Source organism: Sciurus carolinensis, chromosome 2 (assembly GCF_902686445.1).
Source record: "Sciurus carolinensis chromosome 2, mSciCar1.2, whole genome shotgun sequence".
Taxonomy (NCBI): domain Eukaryota; kingdom Metazoa; phylum Chordata; class Mammalia; order Rodentia; family Sciuridae; genus Sciurus; species Sciurus carolinensis.
Window position 1 is genome coordinate 5,950,583 of NC_062214.1, and position 18,057 is coordinate 5,968,639.

The 18,057-nt window shown below is 49.1% G+C and overlaps 1 protein-coding gene across 1 annotated transcript; it reads right to left on the reverse strand.

Moving 5' to 3' along the window:
* Positions 1-539: 539 nt before the first annotated feature.
* Fam210b (family with sequence similarity 210 member B) lies at positions 540-8,485 on the reverse strand. The gene is made up of 3 exons (XM_047538588.1): positions 8,232-8,485; positions 3,093-3,265; positions 540-2,886 (listed from the first exon to the last, which is right to left on the reverse strand). Exons 1-3 carry the CDS (start codon positions 8,415-8,417, stop codon positions 2,670-2,672), a joined length of 576 nt encoding a protein of 191 aa, XP_047394544.1. The 5' UTR covers positions 8,418-8,485; the 3' UTR covers positions 540-2,669.
* Positions 8,486-18,057: the final 9,572 nt, after the last annotated feature.

The window sequence follows — 18,057 nt, forward strand, 5'->3', positions numbered from 1 at the left end:
GAGACCTAGTGGGGAGTGTGCTTCCATGGCTTACTCAAGGCAAGAGGCAGAACGACAGATGTGCCGAAGTGGCCAGCGTGAAGAGACTTCCATGTCTAAGTGACAAAGTAGTCGGGCTTCCAAACATGACTGAGTGCAACTGCAGAGGTGAGCCCTTTGAGGCAAGCCAAGCTGAGACCAGAGTACTTCGTGTACTGTCCACCCTAGCCCACATTAGTACCATGTGACCACAGCGATGTTAGCTAAATACGCTGGGGACACTGCCTCAGACTGTCCCACACAAGCAAAGCAGCTCACAGCAGCAACACAACAGCACCTTAGTCAGTGCTGTTGGTGATCCACAATCATGGTTTACCAGAAGAGAAAAAGTTCAGAAACTTTATTTCACAGAGTTTAAGCATCTCGTTTTGTCAGATTAAAAAAATCAGGCAAACAGAAGCTTGCTTTGTAAAATAGATCAATTTCATTCCCTTCATTCCGTTGAAAACAATGTAAGTACGAGCATCCACATCTTGCTGGTGAATCTGCATAATGCTTGGTTTCCCTGATCCTTTGACCTCTTTTTTTTTTTTCTTCTGTCTTGGCCATAGGTGTAAATGGGATTGGGGGTTAGAAAGTAATATGGCTATTTGGTATGATTCATTTTATTGCTTGTTTTTTCCAATTCCATTACTGGCACACAGTTTGAGAATTTAAACCCTTAATCCTGAGGGGCTCCTGACTAGTTTTTTGTTTTTTTCTCAGTACTGGGGATTGAACCCAGGGGTGCTCTACCTTTGAGCTGCACACCCAGCCCTTTTTTAAAATTTTGAGACAAGGTCTCTGCTAAGTTGTCAAGGCTGGCCTTGAACTTGCACTTCTCTGCCTCACCCTCCCAAGTTAGCAGGGATGACAGCATCGCTGCGACTGGCAAGGCCAGCTTTTTGCATAGGCATTGCTAGGTGTCTGGGAGACTGGCGCATGTGGGGTTAGGAGCCCAAAGCTAACAAATCACTGTCTAACGGCTGTCTAGGTCCTAAGAGAAATTAGTACTGGTGTTGGGCATATTGCTTGCTGTGGAGAGGTCCTTGGAATTAAGATTCAGAAAGGCGGTTCAAGTTTTAAATCAGTAAGTGCTCCTGGAAGTGAACTAACAACTTTAAAAGGGGAGAAAAATATATAGTTCTACTATAGTGATATTGCAAATGGATCTCTGTCCCACAAACTCTTTTAAATGTTAACAGATACTGATTGACAGGGGCAACTATGGGTTAACTAGGAAACTGTCAACAGCCAGACTCAGTAAAACCAATAGTCACTTAACAGTTCCTTTAGTTTTTAAAAAAGGAATGGTAGTCAGAAAGATATACGCAACTTCAACCATGCAGCAGGGTAACTGTTAAAACTGGGTTCCCAGAATGGGGAGCAAGTGCCCTGTATCAGCACAGCTCAGGAAAAACGATGCTGAGTCCCACAGGAGGGGGAAGCCTCAGTGTGGTCTCTGCCGTTTCTATTTCTGTTCTAATCTTCCTGACACTCGCCCTTGGCTGGATGAAACTGTCCTGGTGGACTAGTTAAACCTGCCAATACCACTCTCCCTGGTTTGTTAAAAGTACTACTAGGTTTTGTTTTTGTTTTGGAACTGGGGTTTGAACCCAGGGGTGCTTTACCCTTGAGCTACATCCCTAGAGCTTTTTATTTTTGCGACAGGATTTCACTAATTAGGTTGCTGAGGGTCTTGCTAAGTTGAAGCTGGCCTTGAACTTGAGATCCTCCCACCTCAGCCTCCTGAGTCACTGGGATTACAGATGTGCACCACTATACCTGGCTAGCTGCTACCAGTTTTTTAAGGAAGTGGTCCAAGTTTTTCATATATATAATTTTAGCTCAAAAAAGTAATTACTCAGTGTAAACATTGTGACTATTCTGGAATGTCTGAAGTTTGAGATAGAGTTAAGCAAAGATTGTCTTAGCTTTTCATATGTGCCAAATTCCTCTGAATGTAGGCATTGGAAACCAAGTGATCTTGAGCAAGGTTTCCATGTTTTACCTGAACAGAGATATGACCCTGACCTACTATAAGGAAATTTCAGAAAAACCACTGGAGATGGGTCCCATCATGTCCAGATTTGACCAGTGGAGCAGAGCAGAAATGCTTTCTTTTCACTAAACGAGTAATGTGTGTCAAGGGGCTGGTGCTGACTGTGGGGACACGCCGCCAAGTTCTGCTTTGTTAACTGTGCAGCACAGGCAGCTATTTTGCAGAATGCTGCAGGTTAAACTGCAGGCTGCTGATGGCAAGTAGGGAAATTTTTAAAACCAGCTAAATAATTCCTTGCTTTTTAAGAACTCGAGCAAAGATGAGCCCCCTGAGGTTTCTGCAGGTACGCCCTCACCAGTCAGTGGTTTTCTAGAGGGAATGTTCTGTAGGTGTTTGATGTTGAGATGCTAGTTCATGTGTGATGTCTTGCTGACACATGTTCAGGGCCCTCTGATGAACAGCATTAACAAACTAAAGCAAAAAATTACAGTTATTAAAAAACCTGCTTTTTGCTGGCAAAGGTAAAATTAACGCATGAGAACACAGCAACAAGTTTTTTCCCTCCACCCCCAAAAACCTGCAACCCTAAAAACCAATCCAAATTGTGTAATTAAAAGAAAGGTTTCAGTGCTGATGACCAAGGTGCCCCTCAAGGTTTTGTACCTGGAGATTTAAAAAGTCCTACTTTCCGAACGTATCTGACAATGAAGGGCACAGAGACTAAGGTGATGCTGATCCTCACTGGTGCAAACAGCTTGTGGATTGCATAGGCCACCACAAACGTGCTGGTGCCGGCTGCCACGCTGGACAGTACCGGTGACTCTTTAAATCCGAGTTTGGGCAGGATGGCAGCCATGTCTACACCACTGGAGGGGAGGCAAAACAAAACAGAATGAAATGACCATACAGCAAGGCCTTCAGCTAGGAAAGCAGCCTGACTATGAGATTCACCGGATTTTTAAAAATGTGATACAAGTAGCTGGATGAATTAAAAGTCTGAGGAATAAAGTTCTCACTCACAGGATCTTACATGACATTAAAAAAATACACCTATTACTGCTGGACACCTTACCTGGAGACCACCGTGTAAAATACCCCCAAGGAGACAAGCGAGATCCCAATGTGCAGTGACATGCCGACAGCACCGTATTCTTGAAGGACCTTTTTCAGTTGCTGTGACTTGCTTTGCTTCCCCTCTGTGCCACTGGTGTTGCTGCCTGCTGTCTCCGTGGCTCTGCTGGGGTCCTGGGCACACATGCACCAAAGAAGGGAGACCTGGTTGGTGGTCATTGTGGCTTGTGTACTCACTTCTTCACCCCATAAAATGTCAGTTCCCCTCTTTCTTCCTCAGTGAGCTGAGACTAAGTTTCACTTAGTGTCTGCAACCAAAGGCTGGGTTCTAGCTATGGCCCTAAAGATGTCTAGGTCCCAGTCCCCAGCACCTGTCACCTTACACGGAAAAAGAGTTTTGTAGACACGATTAAGGATCTTGAAATGGAGAGATGATCCTGGATTATCTAGGTGGGCCCTGTGTCGTCACAGGGTCCTTATCAGGGAGAAGGGGGAGGTAGGAGCCAGTGCGGTGGGGGGGGGGTGGTGGTAGGTGGGATCTGGAGGAGCTGTGCTGCTGGCCCATGGAGGCCACGGCCATGGCCAAGGAACGAGGAGCCTTGAGAAGCTGCAGGAGGAAGGAAATGGATTCTCTTCTGGAGCCTCCAGGAGGAACCAGCCTTGCTGACCCCTTGACTTCAGCAAGTGAGACCCATGTTAGATTTGACCCCCAGCACTGTCAGACAGTGATTGTGGCTGTCTGTTAGAGCAGCAAGAGTGACTCCTGTACTCCAGGACTTATTTACGTGGGGACATCGGTGATAGTCCTTCGAATGCTTTCTCTGAGCCAGGCTGTCCTCCGCTGTACCATCTCCACCTGCCCCTCCTCTCCTCCTCATGGAAGCCTGTGGAGGTAGCCACTACTGTTTTCGCCACCTCCCAGAGGAGCAGCACAGTCCCTGACCCAAAGTCATTAAGATCAGAGCCTAGGTCACCTGATTGCTGGCATGGGCACATGACCACCACGCTGTACACTACTAAAAAAAGGACACTGGGGAAAAAGCTATGGCTTATCTACTCCAGGACCAAGACTCACACCTGAAACAAAGGGAGGGTCCACTCCTGGGCAGTGACTAGGACTGTACAGAGTTCTGTATGAGTGTATGTGGCATTTGTTAACACTTACAGATCATCTACCAGGCCTGGGATGTTTGGGAGAAAAACCAACCCATTAAACAAAAAATACAACAGAGAAACCAACCACGCCTGTTAGAAAAAGCAAACCTCAGTAAGAGAGCACTTTTAACCAAGATTCATCGACAGTCTCTACAGCTGGCCTGGGCAGGCAGTGAGCACAGCCTGTGAGCTGGCTCTGCTTAGAGATCCCGCAGCTGTGCCGTCTGCCCACTGCTTTAGCATGCCGCAGCTGAGCGCACTGCAAGGCAAGGGAAGGAGCCTGCCAATCCAGAATGCACAGGAGATGGGCCAAGGACACAACAGGGCCTGACAGCAGCCTCCAAGCCCCGCCCCCTGTGCCTGCACAGCCCCAGCGGCCAGGTGGTGGGAACTCTGGCCTGCTCTGACTTGCCCTGGGAGCCACTGCCTGGAGCAGGGTCTCTCACTGAGTGTCTGGGGTGAGGCTCCAGATGCTGTGTTTCTCAAAGGCTGCCGTCTGTGGGCACTGCAGAGTGATGAGTTTATAGGGAGCTCTTCCCCTTGTACCTGTGCTGTGCGTCCAGCCTTTGGTTTTACAGATGTGGGTGAGTCTTGGTACTAGGCTTTGTCCTCAGCTGCTCAGATAATTCTAAGATCAGCCAGGATAGCATGCCTGGCGCTCACCCCAAACAGAAGGGAGTGCTGCCATTGCTTTTCCATTTCACATATTTCAAGTGGAAATGAAAATGTTGCCTCCTCCAAGAGGTCCTCCATTGCCACCTTCAGGTCTGTCAAATATCACACTCTGAAACTAACAGGAAACCGTCAGTCCTGTTGGAATGTTTCATTCCTACCATTCATTGTCTTGCAATGTAGCTGGAAGTCTGGCTGCCTTTTATGGTCAGAAGGCCTTTGCCAAGCTAGACGGTGTAAATAAAAGGGCCCTCCACAGAGACGCTGTGCTCAGTCTGGTGAATGGACAGACTGGCACATAACTGAGTTAGCTTGGGCCAAGTGTCAAGGGTGGGAATTGAAAGGGGCTTTCACCCGCCATCAGTTTAATAGCAGGGTTTAGCCCTGGAAAGGCCTGTAACTTGCCATCCTATTGGCTCTGGCAGCTGTCCCATCACCATGAGAGGCAGTAGGGCTTGTATCAGAATAAGCCGAGCTCTCCGCAGCCATTGTGACTGGGGGTGCGGGGCTAGACAGAGACCTCGAGGACAGGGGAGGCAGTGTGTGCTGAGCAAGCAAATGGAAGCTGGTGACCACTTTCCTTCCTTCCCTCAAGAGCTGGAAAGTTCTAGAAAAGTGTCTCCCTTTAGGAATGGTTCTTGCAGGACATGAGGGCACTGTACACTATTTTTCCTTGCCCTCCTCAGGGTCCATACTCCCAGCGCTGTCACATCCACGGATGTATGATGCTCCCTTTCCTGCCCCAATATTTATAAAGCACAGAGATCTGTATGAGAGAAGGGGCAAGAAGGCCGGAAGATGAACCTAGGACTTGCCCACAAGTTGATCACATATTTTGGACTGATACTTATTTTCATTCATTGGGTAAACTATAATGACACTATATTATGTTTACTTTGTGCCAGGCACTGTTCTGAGTATTTTGGAAATATGAATCCATATAATCTTTATCACACCTCTGTGAGACAGGCATTCCTAGCATCCCCACTGAACAGACGAGAATCCTGGGAGGCCAGAGAGGCTGCATAACTTACTGAGGATCATACAGATTAACTGTCCAAGCTGGGACTCAAACTGGAGTCTGGTTCCAAGGTCTCTGCTTGTAACTGTGCTGTGTTTCCTGCATATTCAGGAGCATCTTCTCAGTGCCAGGCACTGTTCCCAGCACAGGAGACAGAGCCATGAATAAAACCCACCACGAGCCTATGGTCCAGCGGGAATGAGGAACATCAATCAAGAGTGAGATACCAGGGTTGCCAGAGGTGCCAAGTGCCAATGGAGGCACACCTGGCAGGATCTTCGGGAGGGAAGCTGCAGGTCAGAACAAGGGAGGCTGAACTGACAGGACAGGACGGCTCAGGGCGAGTCACCTGCCTAGGAGTTCTCTCCCCTCCCTAAGTCGTCAGTGGCCTTTGCGTGCAGGCCTTACACAAGATTGGATCATGTTAACTGGAAAAGGCTGGTTTCCTCTGTGCTTTACGGACCCCTCCTGTTACAGAATAGCCCCTGACTGTAGGCAGAGGTGGGCTGTCTTTCAGGTACTTAATTAAATGCCTGATATATTTTGAGACCCCAGCTGGGTTCATCCTTCTTGCCTTCCAGTGGGGGCATCTAGATGCAGCCCCTAGGGGAGGAGGGGTTCCAACCAAAGCCAGATCTTCTCACCTGATCAGTATCTTTTGTTCTAAACCGTTTGGTTCTGATCCTACCTGGATTCCACCCATCCATTCTAGAGCTGGACAACCAAGGACAGATCATAGGCCCCTGGGGCTATACTTCTTTACTGTGATTTTAACAATTGCTAATGTTAATCTAGGATATGCCAGATGTTAGAAATGAACATTATCTCATTTTACATTCACACTCTATGAAGTGTGAACTATTAACATCCCATTTTACAGGTAAGAAACCGAGACAGAAAAGTGAAAGCATTTGATCAAGGCCACAGCTAGTAAGTGGAGACCACACTTGGTCCCAGTCCCACTGTATAAACACATCCCTGTCAGTAGAGGGCCTAGGTTGGGGATGCGAATGATATGGCTGACAGAACAGATAAGGAAGAGGCCATTCTAGTTAATTAATGCAGAGAAGACCTGCCTCATGGGGTTAAGGGGCGCCCAGTGGAGGCCCCTGAGGCATCATTGGTGGTCAGGGAAGGCTTCCTGGAGGAAGGGATGCCTGGGTTGAGCTATGAAGAATCGACAGGAGGCAGCCTGGTGTGTGTGGGAGGATCCCAAAGACTGTCCTCAGGATTTAGAGGCAAGGCCCTTGTGCCACGCACCAGGCAGGAGAGGAGAGGGTAGGGAAGGAAGTTTCTCCGCCTGTAGGACAGGCTTGGTAAGAGCATACACCAAACAAATCTGGCTGCGACTTACTAGAAGACTATGTTAAGTTCCAGAAATTCTGGCACAGTTCAAGGCAGGCCTTGCATTAGCCCATGGAATTTCCCCCAGACTCTTGCCTGGAAAGTGTTAATTTCAGCCCCTGAAAGGTCAGCAATGCTGGGTTAGCCATGCAACCCAGAGTGCAGAGTTGGAGGCACACGGATGAAGGACCAGGGCTCTGCAGGTCCTGACTTGCCATTCTTGTTTCTGCAAACTCCATTACTACTACTTCCTTTTTTTTTTTTTTTTTTTTGGTGGTGCTGGAATTGAACCCAGGGCCTTGTGCATGCAAAGCAAGCACTGTACCAACTGAGCTATATCCCCAGCTCCATTACTACTTTCTTTAGAGACCCACTTTAAAAAAAAAAAAAAAGGAAAGGCGTTCTTAATGGAAACTAGTTTTCACTGAGCAGCATGCAAGGCAACCAGGATGAGACATAGTTCCACATCATGGATTTTTCTGCCTGAAGAAGATTGCTCTTCTAGTTAGATAAAAAGGGCGGAGCAGCAAGGTAAGGAGCTATTAGATAAGGCAGAGCCCAGAGAAGTGTTCTCTTTGGCCAGTACCCCAGTGCGGAGGCCTGAACGGACTTCAAAAGGGGCCACATCAGGAAGTTCACAAGTAATCTAGGCCCCCTAAGATTCTCTTGCTACACCACTGTCCTGGCTGAACACTTGGGACGCTGGATCTCTGCTGGGGATTGTGTGACCTTGGGCAGGGCACCAATACCTTCCTGAGCCTCAGTTTCGCCTGTCTATTGAGAAGAGCCACGTCGTGGCTTATAGGGATCTGAGGACTCAGGGACCCCTGAAGTTACCGGTCTCGGGAAGCTCCAAGTGCTAGGCTGTCCTTGCGGCGGAAGTGGCCTGCCCCTGGCACAAGGCTCTAACAGCTGGGGTCAGAGGTCAGGATCCTGTGGGAGGCTTACCTGGTGGCCGCGGCAGTTGCCACCAGCGGTGCGCAGCAGCCGGGCGTCTGGCCCAGGCCGTAACAGGGCCAAGGCCAGGGGTGGCTGGGGGCAGGGGGTGGCGGCGCCCAGGAGCCGGGTGGCACGAAGCCGGACACGGGCACCCATCCTGCCCGCTGGGATCAGCAGTGCCAGCAGCGCGGCCATGGTGCGCGATAAGGCGCGGCGGCTGGCGTGCGGACCCGGGAGGAAGCGGCGGCCGGAGCGGGGTGGGCGGGGCTGGGGCCGCGTGCCCTCCCCGGTCCCGCCCCCCGGAGCTGGAGCCGGGCGCAGGGTGGGCGGGGCTGGAGATAGGCGCTCTTCCCTCTTGGCTCCACCCACGGGCCCCGCCCTCCGGAGAAGTGGCCTGAGCTTACGGGGTTGCCGGCGCGCGAGCTTTCCGGGTCCCGCCAGCCCCGCCCCTCTGGAGCCGGTTCCGCGCGGAGTGGGCGGGGCTTCCGGCGCGCGCGCTCCGCCCTGCCCAACAGCCCGGCCCTCTGGGGCGAATCTTCACGGGTCTTGGCAGGAAGCTCGGGCTTGCGAACTGCGGTGGGATTGAAGGGTGCGCAAGAGGATGGGACGGGCTTACGGCTGCGGCCTGCCAGCGCTCTCATGCGGAGTGGAAAGTCCAGGCACAAAGTCACACGTTGTTGATTCCATTTCTGTGCAATGCCCAGAACTGGCAAAACTTCAGAGACCTAAACAGATGAGGGCCCACCTGAGGCTGGGAGTGGGCCATGGGACTGACTGCGGAGGAGCAGAGGGGACATTTGGGGCTTGGAAGATCAACTGAATAATTACAACTCATGCCATTGGACACTTAACACGGGCCAGTCTTACATAAGCAAATTATATCTCGAAACAATTTTAAAAGTCCTCAGTGTTAGCTGCATTCCAACTTAACCAACCTCTTACAATCATGGAAATCAAATTGGATACGTGTGTATTCTACTATGCTTATCTAGTTTGTAAGGTGGAGTTACAGCCCACCAGCTAGAGGGTCATGGGAGGTCCCAAAGCAGCTCTGGATGGGAGTGCTTCTGCTGAAGTTTGTATAGGAAGGTGGTGGAGAGTTTAAGGGAGCAGGTTCTCAAACTGATCCTACCAGTCCAACTGTGAGGTTCTGCGAGTAGCCACTCAATCTGATTGCGGTCTTTTTTTCTATAAAATGAGGACAGTAATAGTCCCCCTCAGGAAATCAGAGAATTGTTTGACACCTTCCTTAGAAAGGGCCTCATCCCATGCCTGGGCAGGTGGAGAGCTACAGGTTAGCTGTGATGTCTTGGAAGATCCATGCCCTGCACTCTGGAGGGCCCCTTCTGGATGGCACCTGATCTTGAGGTCCTCCCAGTCCCCATGATTTTCTTGTTCCTGGGCCTTCTTTTTTTTATGTAAGTTTCCTACCCAAACTTCTTATCAGTTGGGTTTTTGATTTTTGCTATATGATTATTAGGGCAGCTTTGTTTTTCCCTTTAAATTTGATGGTAAATATAATACTGTAATTATAGACTTTCCATGCCCCCTTTTCTTCTAAATATGAAGTGGAAATTGTCTTCCTTTTAATGTAGTGTAGACAATGTTCTTCACTTTGACTTTTTAAACGTCTAATATATTTTTGTTTTTTTTCTGTTTATGTAAAAAATGTTTCTCATTCTTTTAAAGTCTGTTTAGTATTTCTAAGGACTGTAATGCACTTAACAGTCCCATGCTGGAGGACAGTTAGGCAGTTCTCAGTCTTTACTATCACAAACCATGATGCAGTGAGCCCCCTGGTACTGGTGTTGTTATCCACGTTCAAGTATATCTATAGGTAAACACCCCAAAGTAGACTTGCTTGGTGAGAAGATAGATGTATTTGTACATTTAAAGAAATGGTAAAATTATACTCCATAGAGGTTGCAAAGTATGAGAGTGTCTATTGTAAGAAAAATGCAGCTCAGTTCGGGTTCCAAGGCAGCTTGGACTCTTGAATCCAGGGTAGCAAGTACTCTGGGGTGCCTGGTCTGAGTCGCAGCCCCAATGAATGCGCCCAGAAAACTACTCTGCACACGGGAACTCACACAAGAGATTTTACTAGGTGGAAGACCAGAGTGTCCGCTCTCAGGGCTGGAGAGAGAGAAAATGGCCCGGGAGCTTCTCTTAAGTAGTGAAATTTTGCAGGCTAGCAACAAGTGGGCCGGTTGCTGAGGAGGAAGTTCGCAGGTTAACAATTGGACCAGTAGGCTGCCGAGAATGTTCGTAAACTGATGAGTGAACCTGTGACTGACTAGGATGTCCACAGACTGATGATCTGTGTTGTAAAATGATGTGTGTTTTGGGGGTCAGAATAATGGTGGCAGCAAAATGGTAGGTCTGATGCCAATATCTATTTAGCCTCACCCTCAGATACTGTCTTAGCAGACACTGTGAAATAACGTTTCCCCTTAATTTAAGAGTCAGACAGTATCAAAGACAGCCATGTGAATAGCATTGATAGTTGTATTCATTTTCTATGCTGCATAAAAAATCACCCCAGACCCCATTTAATTCACCATCTCTGTAGGAGCCAGCCTGGCTTACTGGGTCTTCTGCCAGGATCTCACTGAAATGCCTAAGGCTGGCATCTCATCAGAGGCTTAACTGGGAAAAGATCCACTTTATAGAACTCTTCTTGCATATGTATAAAACTAAGGGCCCCAACTTTTTACTGGTTGTCAGCTGGAGTTCTAGAGGTGTCACATGATTCCCTTGAAGCCTCACACAGTAGGGCCATTTGCTTCTTCAGGACTCTCAGAAGTCTTCTCCCACCTCTCACTGCTTCCTTGGGTCTGCCAGGATGGACTCTGATATCTCACTGTAACCATGGTAGTGACATTATATAATCTGCCACGTTCAGTGGGCTGGAAACAAGTCACAGGTTTGCTCACTCTAGTGGAGGGGATTCTAGGAGGGGTTACCCCCAAGAACATGACTCAGTGAGGGTTACCCTGCCTAGAAGCAAGTTAAGTTCATACAGCAGGGTGTGTTACAAAGGGACCTTAATGGAGGAAGGAAGAGGAGGGAGGTTATGTTTCAAATAATGTTATGTATGGGGCCACTGAGGATCAAAGAGTGCAAGGCCTGCCTTACAAAGGACAGAGCTCTGTGGCTTCAGACGAAGGGCACTTTCCTTGCCTCAGAGTTTTTGTCTTGGAGGGTTGTTTAGCAATAATTAACATAAGTTGCCAACTCCAGAGCAAGCCATGGTCCAGGCTTCCTGTGTGGCCTGCAGCACGGTCTCTTAGCTGGCTTATTCACCCAAGCTCTAACTGATGCGAATTTCCCTCTCACAGAGCTTTACCCACCACCTTCCACATCTGGATAAATGGCAAGTTTTTTTCCCAGTTGCGCATCCTGGGGTCATCCTTGGTACCCCTCTTTCTCTCTTTTCAACCCCTTAGTAAAACTCTGTGGGCTTTTCCCACTTGATACACAGTTGACTCTCCATAGGCATAGGTTCCCTATCCTCAGGTTCTGCTTTTGACAAACCATGGATGGAAAATATTTGGTACCAGGGCTATAGCTCAGTGGTAAAGTGCTTGCCTAGCATGTGTGAGGTCCTGGGTTCCATCCCCAGTACTGGAAAAAAATTAAATAAAAAAAATGCCTCTGTATTGAACATGTATAGACTTTTTTTCTTGTTATTATTCCCTGAATGATACAGCAGAATAACTGTATGTACAACATTTACATGGTCATAGGTATTGTAATTCATCTAGAGAAAATTTAAGGTCATCAGGAGTGTGCACACAAGTTACATGCAAATACTACACATTTTACGTGAGGTACTTGAGCATCTGAGCATCTGTGGAGTTTGGTACCTAGAACCCATCCCCATGGATAGTTAGTTAGAATTTGACTGTTCTCCGCCTGCCCTGATTTGGGCTCTACCACCTGCTGCCTGGACTTTTCCCCAGCCTTCCCTCTGGTCCCCAGGTTTTGCCCTTGACGCCTGCCTCCACCCAGTAGCTGCAGCTGTCCCTTTAACCTGAATATCAAGTCACTTTACTTCTCTGCTCAGCCTGACAGCCCCTGTGGCTCCTCCGCACTGCACCCCAGCCTTGGGGCTCTTTGTTGGCCCTGGCTGTTCTTTGGGGTCACTTGCGTTAACACCAGTTGCAGGTCTGTACACATTGGCACCCCCTGCTCCCTCTGTCTGGGCATCTCCAGATCCACACACTCACTCACTTTGCTCAGGCTTCTTCCTTGGGCAGCCTGCCAAGGGCCAGGAGACTTTGATCGTCTCTGCTGCCTCTATTTGATGTCATGTACTTTATCACTGACTGGCAATGAGTCCTATGTGTATATGCGCATTGCTAGAATGCAAGGTCCGAGGGTGACAGGGAGAAACTGGCTGCTGGAGTCGCGCTGTGGGGATGGCCGTATGTGGGACAGTGGCCAGCCCTGAGGGGTGCCCGGGAAACATTTGCTGAAGAGTTCCTTTTCCATCCCTTTTCCTTGCCATGCGCCTTCCCTGTGCTTGTCCTGTGAGGTGAGCAAAATGATGGCCAGGGGTCTTTGCCCCACCGTGTTTTCTAGCAGTGAGCATGGGGTTTGGCCTCAGGACCCGCCAGTGCTGGGGCAGAAGTGAAGAGGAAGTCCCTTCTCCCCTCAAGCCATTCTGAGGTGAGCTGGAGGAGGGAAAAGCTGTGCAAAGTTATTCACCCCCTTGGTGGGGTCTCCAGGGTGCTTCCCACTGGCCAAAGGGATTTAGTGGCTTATGCGCCATTTTCCAGAAGGGAAGGGGTCATGGGGAACATCAGGAGGAGCGTAAATGACCTGAGGGAATTTAGGGGGCTTGGAAAAACATACCAAAGACCTGAGACAAGTTGTAGGATGCACAACAGACAGTGGTTGGAAATGGATCCCTTCTGGCGCACTGACTGAGACTGGAGAGAAGAAAGTGGGGCACGAGTCTGTCCAGGAGTGCCAACGGCTGGGCTTCCTTGCCGCAATATGGGTTCAGTTGGGACTAGAGGTGATTAATTGTCCGCCCCAGGCCAGGGGGAGTCGAGCTCCCAGAGTTCCTTTGTTAACACACTCAGCATGCCAGCCCCATGTCGATGTCGGGGTGATATTCCCTGGGCTCCTGCAGGGGCTTCCCTCCGAGGCTGTAGCAGAGCACACAAAATGCCTGGCTGGGGGAGCGAGACCTGACTGGTGAGGGACCCCTGGGATGGCGCCCGGTCAGCGTGGGGGCTTTAGGGCTCCCCGCCACACCCTTTTTAAAATAATCTCTCTCAGGTTGTCATGTTTTTTTTTTTTTCTTATATTTGTTGTTTAGTACCCTTCTAAGCAAAGTAAAACGAAAGATTTTTCCTTTTAGCATAATTCACTGTTTTCCTTTGCACTGTGTAATGTCGATTTTATTTATTTTTTGTGGCACTGAGGATTGAACTCAGGGGTGTTATACCACTGAGTTCTTTCGCCAGCTCTTTTTATTTTGTTTTTAAAATCTCGAGGCCGAATCTCACCAGGTTGCCAGGACTAGCCTTGGACTTGTGATCAGCTTCCTGAGGCTCTGGGACTACAGGTAAGTGCCACCAAGCCCACTATTATAAATGCAAAAGTGAGAGCACTTAATTTGCCTGGTGACATCTTCAAAATTACACAATTTGTAATTCACTTTTAACAGAATAGTAGAAATCCTGCACAACAATGACGCAGCTCTTCCATCTCACTTCCCTGCTGGGGAGCCAGGCACCGCGGAGCTGCGCCCCAGCCCTTGACTTCACTTCTTGATCCTTGCTTGTTCTACTGAAAGGACCGGAAGGAAAAGGCATTCTGGGTGGCCCTCCTGTTTTTTCCTTCTGTGGCATTGTCTGTAGCCTAGGTGCTCGGCTAGTCAGGGGCAGGCATAGGAAGGGGTGCAGTGGGCTCCTGTTCACTCCTGCCCCTCACAGCAGCAGCGCCTTCTCTGTGCGGGGAGGAAGGTGTCTGGCGGGAAAGCCTGGCCCTCGCGCTGCCCGCGTCCCTCTGGTCATGAGGTGCATACTCACCTGGCGCTTGCTTGGGTTTGCTAACCCCCACTCCTCGGCCTGCTGGTATGCTGTGCTCGCGGGACATCGTAACCCCACTGAGAACTGGGGTACGTGGGAGTGTCCATTGCTCCTCTGCACGTGCTCCACGGTCCCCATCAGACTTCACTTGCCCGACACAGGTTTGAAGGTAGGATTACGGATTCCAAGATGGCAACAGCAAAGGACTTTTTTGTGTGTGCTCGGGATGGAAACCATGGCCTTGCACATACTAAGCATGTGCTCTGCCACTGAGCCGTACCCCTAACCCCCTAAGTCTGGAAATTCTCATTTTACGGGTTCTGGGATCATGGATGCAAAGGGAGCATGGAGAAATGGCGTTATTTTTTAGTGAAAAATGTTCTCTCTCATCCTTCTCCCTCTCCTCCTTCCACACAGCTCACTGGGGGCCCCTGCCGTTTCCCCCTCCCCTGACACCCCTGTGTGTTCTCATGTTCCTGTGTTCATCCAGTCCTATGCAGACTTGTGTGCTCATATGCAGAAATAGAGGCTATTTTGTCAGTTTCATGAGAGTAAGATGTTACTGCACACTGTATATTTTCCCCATTAGTATTGCCAGATAGAAATTCTTCCAACTGTTAGAATTTCAATTCATTCTCAAATGTAAAAGTACAATAACTTATTCAGCTGCTCTCCTCTTAAAAGACATTGATTTTGGTTCCCTTCTAATGAGATGGAAATTAAGATTCTTCTTCATTTGTCCCTATGAACACATGCTTTTATACTTATTCATTTATTATTTATTTTTGGAGAGGAGTCACATTTATTGTTTCAAGGTCACAGGTCAAGTCATTCACTCGTCCCCACCAGGAGGGGAGGATGGGGTGGGATAGGATGGGACAGAGGGGATTGAACTCAGGGGTCCTTGACCACTGTGCCACATTCCCAGCCCTTTTTTGCATTTTATTTAGAGACAGGGTCTCACGGAGTTGCTTAGGGGCTTGTTAAGTTGCTGAGACTGGCTTTGAACTCACATTCCTCCTGCCTTAGCCTCCCAAACCCCTGGGATTACAGGTGTGCACCATTGTGCCTGGCCAGATGCTTTTATTCCTATGGGGTGCATTTGTAGGGCACATTTGAGGGGCATATATTTTTATATGAGCAGATGTTGCTAAGTTGTTATCAAAAACCAGTTTCTGAATACTTTACTGCTTATCTGTCTGCGGGACGGCACTTTTCCTCGGGTGACTTCAGTAGGCATTGTGCCAGTTCTTAGCTCCTTATTGCCTGGTGGGTGTCTAAGTGTCTTGGAAGGAGAGAGTTTGAGAATGCAGTGCCTTGGTGGGTGAGAAGTGAAGCAGCAAAAAGGGGTGGGGAGAGGTGGCCCTGTCTTGCTGCTTCTTCACCTGCTCCTTACAGCTGGATCTCTGGTGGGGCATGTCCGTGCAGGTAGGCTCTGAGCACCTGGATGGGATATTAGGTCCTGAATTATTAACTGATCCTAAAATTTCAGTATTTTATCATGTGTTATTTTATAATACGAATAATAGGTACTACCTCTGTATATATTAAGAAAAACATGATACTAAAATGAATGCCCATATCACAAATCCCTCTTTGGAGCCGCCAGTACTGGCATGGGCTGAAGATTGCAGGGTCTTTCTAGAATATTCTGTTCAGTTTGACCTCAGCACCTCTGCTTTCCCCTTGGGTGGGTAGTACATGATATAGAGATGGTACTTTTGGTCATCACAGAGTATTGAGGACTCAGGTTATGGTTTAATTGAGTTTCAAGAAAAAAAGGTCACAAACATGAGCACACCACGGAGTAGTTTAAACTTCATACCCGTGACCTGCGCATCGGCACTCTCTGTACCCTGTGTGGGCATCTGTGACTGATGTGCCATTTCGTCATGCTGGGCTTTCCTGTGATTTTGTTTGTCTTACTTTGTCACCATCTGGAGGTGCCTACTTGCTCATGTGGTCCTTACCTGTGTGTATCATCCTGGAAAAGGTGCAGGGTGACACCACAAGGCTCCCGCAGCTGCCCAGGTCCACCTGGGACCGAGAGGGAGATGAGGTGGGTGCAGGTGGCACAAGAAACCTTAGAGCTGAGAGGCAGAAGAACCAGCTGGAAATAAGCATCATGAAAGCCTCATGCTTAAGCTCATTTTCATCTGAAATTAAAACTGAAATATGATTCTTAGACCACCACTCTTTAAAAGTCCCTAATGGTCAAATAATGAGGTGATAGCATTTTACAAATTAGAACCACACTTGCGTGACAGTGGGAGAATAATATGGCATCAAAGAAAATTAGCTCCGTGTCAAGGATGTGATGGAGCAAAGGCGGCGTGATAATGAATTTGCTTTCTTAGTGAGCAACATAAAAACTTCATTACGGAAAATGGTTTTCTCAAGTTGGAGACTAAGGACCAGGAAGGGGAGGAGCCCAGTTTGGCTTGGATTCAGGGCTGGATTCAGAGCTGGATTCAGAGCTGGACTCCTAGTGGGTGTCAGAGGGGACGACTGACTCTGGTGCCAGGTCCAGTGCCCATCACAGCCCCTGTGGCAGGTGCTGCCGAGATGCCCCGTGATCCCCACCTCCTGGAGCCCTCGCCCCGTGTGGTCTCCTGCTTCTGGGTGCTGGCTGGAACCTCGCTTCTCTAAGCACAGCAGAGGGGATGAGATGGCACCTCCGTGACTCAGTTACAAAACTCGTGACTTTAGTCTCCAGCTCTCCTGTCTGCTCATTCCCAGGGTAGCGGGCACCCTTTGGAGAGGCCCAGATGTGAAGGAACAGGGACAGCTTCTGAGCAGGACCTGAGGTCAGCCAGCAGCCCTGCCCTGAGATGACTGCATTCCGGCCCAACCCAAGGGCAGCTGAGAGGCCTGAGCCACAGGTTCCCAGGTGAGCCGTGCCTGCTCCTGGCTCACAGAAGCTGAGACCATGGGTGCTATTGGAAATAACGTATTGCGTGGTAACTGATAACTGGTACAAGGCTCAAGCCATTCGGGGAAGGCGCGCTGTGCCAGAGTGCATGCAGATATTCTCATTTTAGTTTCTCCTCCACAGACTGTCTATGTGGCCTCCAGTCAGTTATTTAACGACTCTGGACCTCGGTGTCCTCATTCACTGAATGAAGGAAAGGGAAATACTGAGTCACAGCACTGCTTTGCAGAGAGGACTGTAGGGGCCACGCAGTGCGTGTTGCTTCTTATTGTCTGTTGCTGGGTAACAAGCCACTGCAAACTGTAGTAGGGAGAAACAACCACCACTGTATTCTGTTGGCTATTAGGCTGGCGAGATCTGTCTGTAAGGAATTTGGACAGGACACAGAGAGTGTCTGCTTCTTCCCTTGCATGATGGTGGAGGTCAACTGTGGATTAATGGCACCTGCTACATAGCAAATGGCTCCAAGCCTAGTGCAGGCCGAAGTCGGGTGCTGGGCTGAGCGCTCTACCTGGAGCATCGCCAGGCTGCATGTCCAATGTCAGCTGGGGTCCTGGCCTTGCTAGTGGCTCATCAGGGGGTCAGCTGGGGAAGCCAACTTCCAAACTCCTCCAGACTGTGGGCAGAATTAATTTTCTGTGGCCATAGGACAGTCCTTGTTTTCCCTCTAGCCATTCTCTGGGGCTCATTTCAGCTCCCTGGGCTGCCCATGGTTCCTTGTCACGTGGCCTTTCTGTAGGAGGTTGAACACACATCAGCTGCAAAGTCAGCTGGGGGGGGGGTCTCTGACTCCACTCGCTGAGACTGAGTCACACGTGAGGTAGTGTCATTGTGAGTGATATCTGATCACCTTTGCCGC

Bases quoted from the DNA above. Each gene is read 5' to 3' on its own strand.
- Fam210b (XM_047538588.1), bottom strand. From the start codon at position 8,417: ATGGCCGCGCTGCTGGCACTGCTGATCCCAGCGGGCAGGATGGGTGCC. The intron at 3,266-8,231 runs GTAAGCCTCCCA...ATGTGTGCCCAG, and splicing joins GCAACTGCCGCGGCCACCAG to GACCCCAGCAGAGCCACGGA. The intron at 2,887-3,092 runs GTAAGGTGTCCA...CCTCCCCTCCAG, and splicing joins TTTTACACGGTGGTCTCCAG to TGGTGTAGACATGGCTGCCA.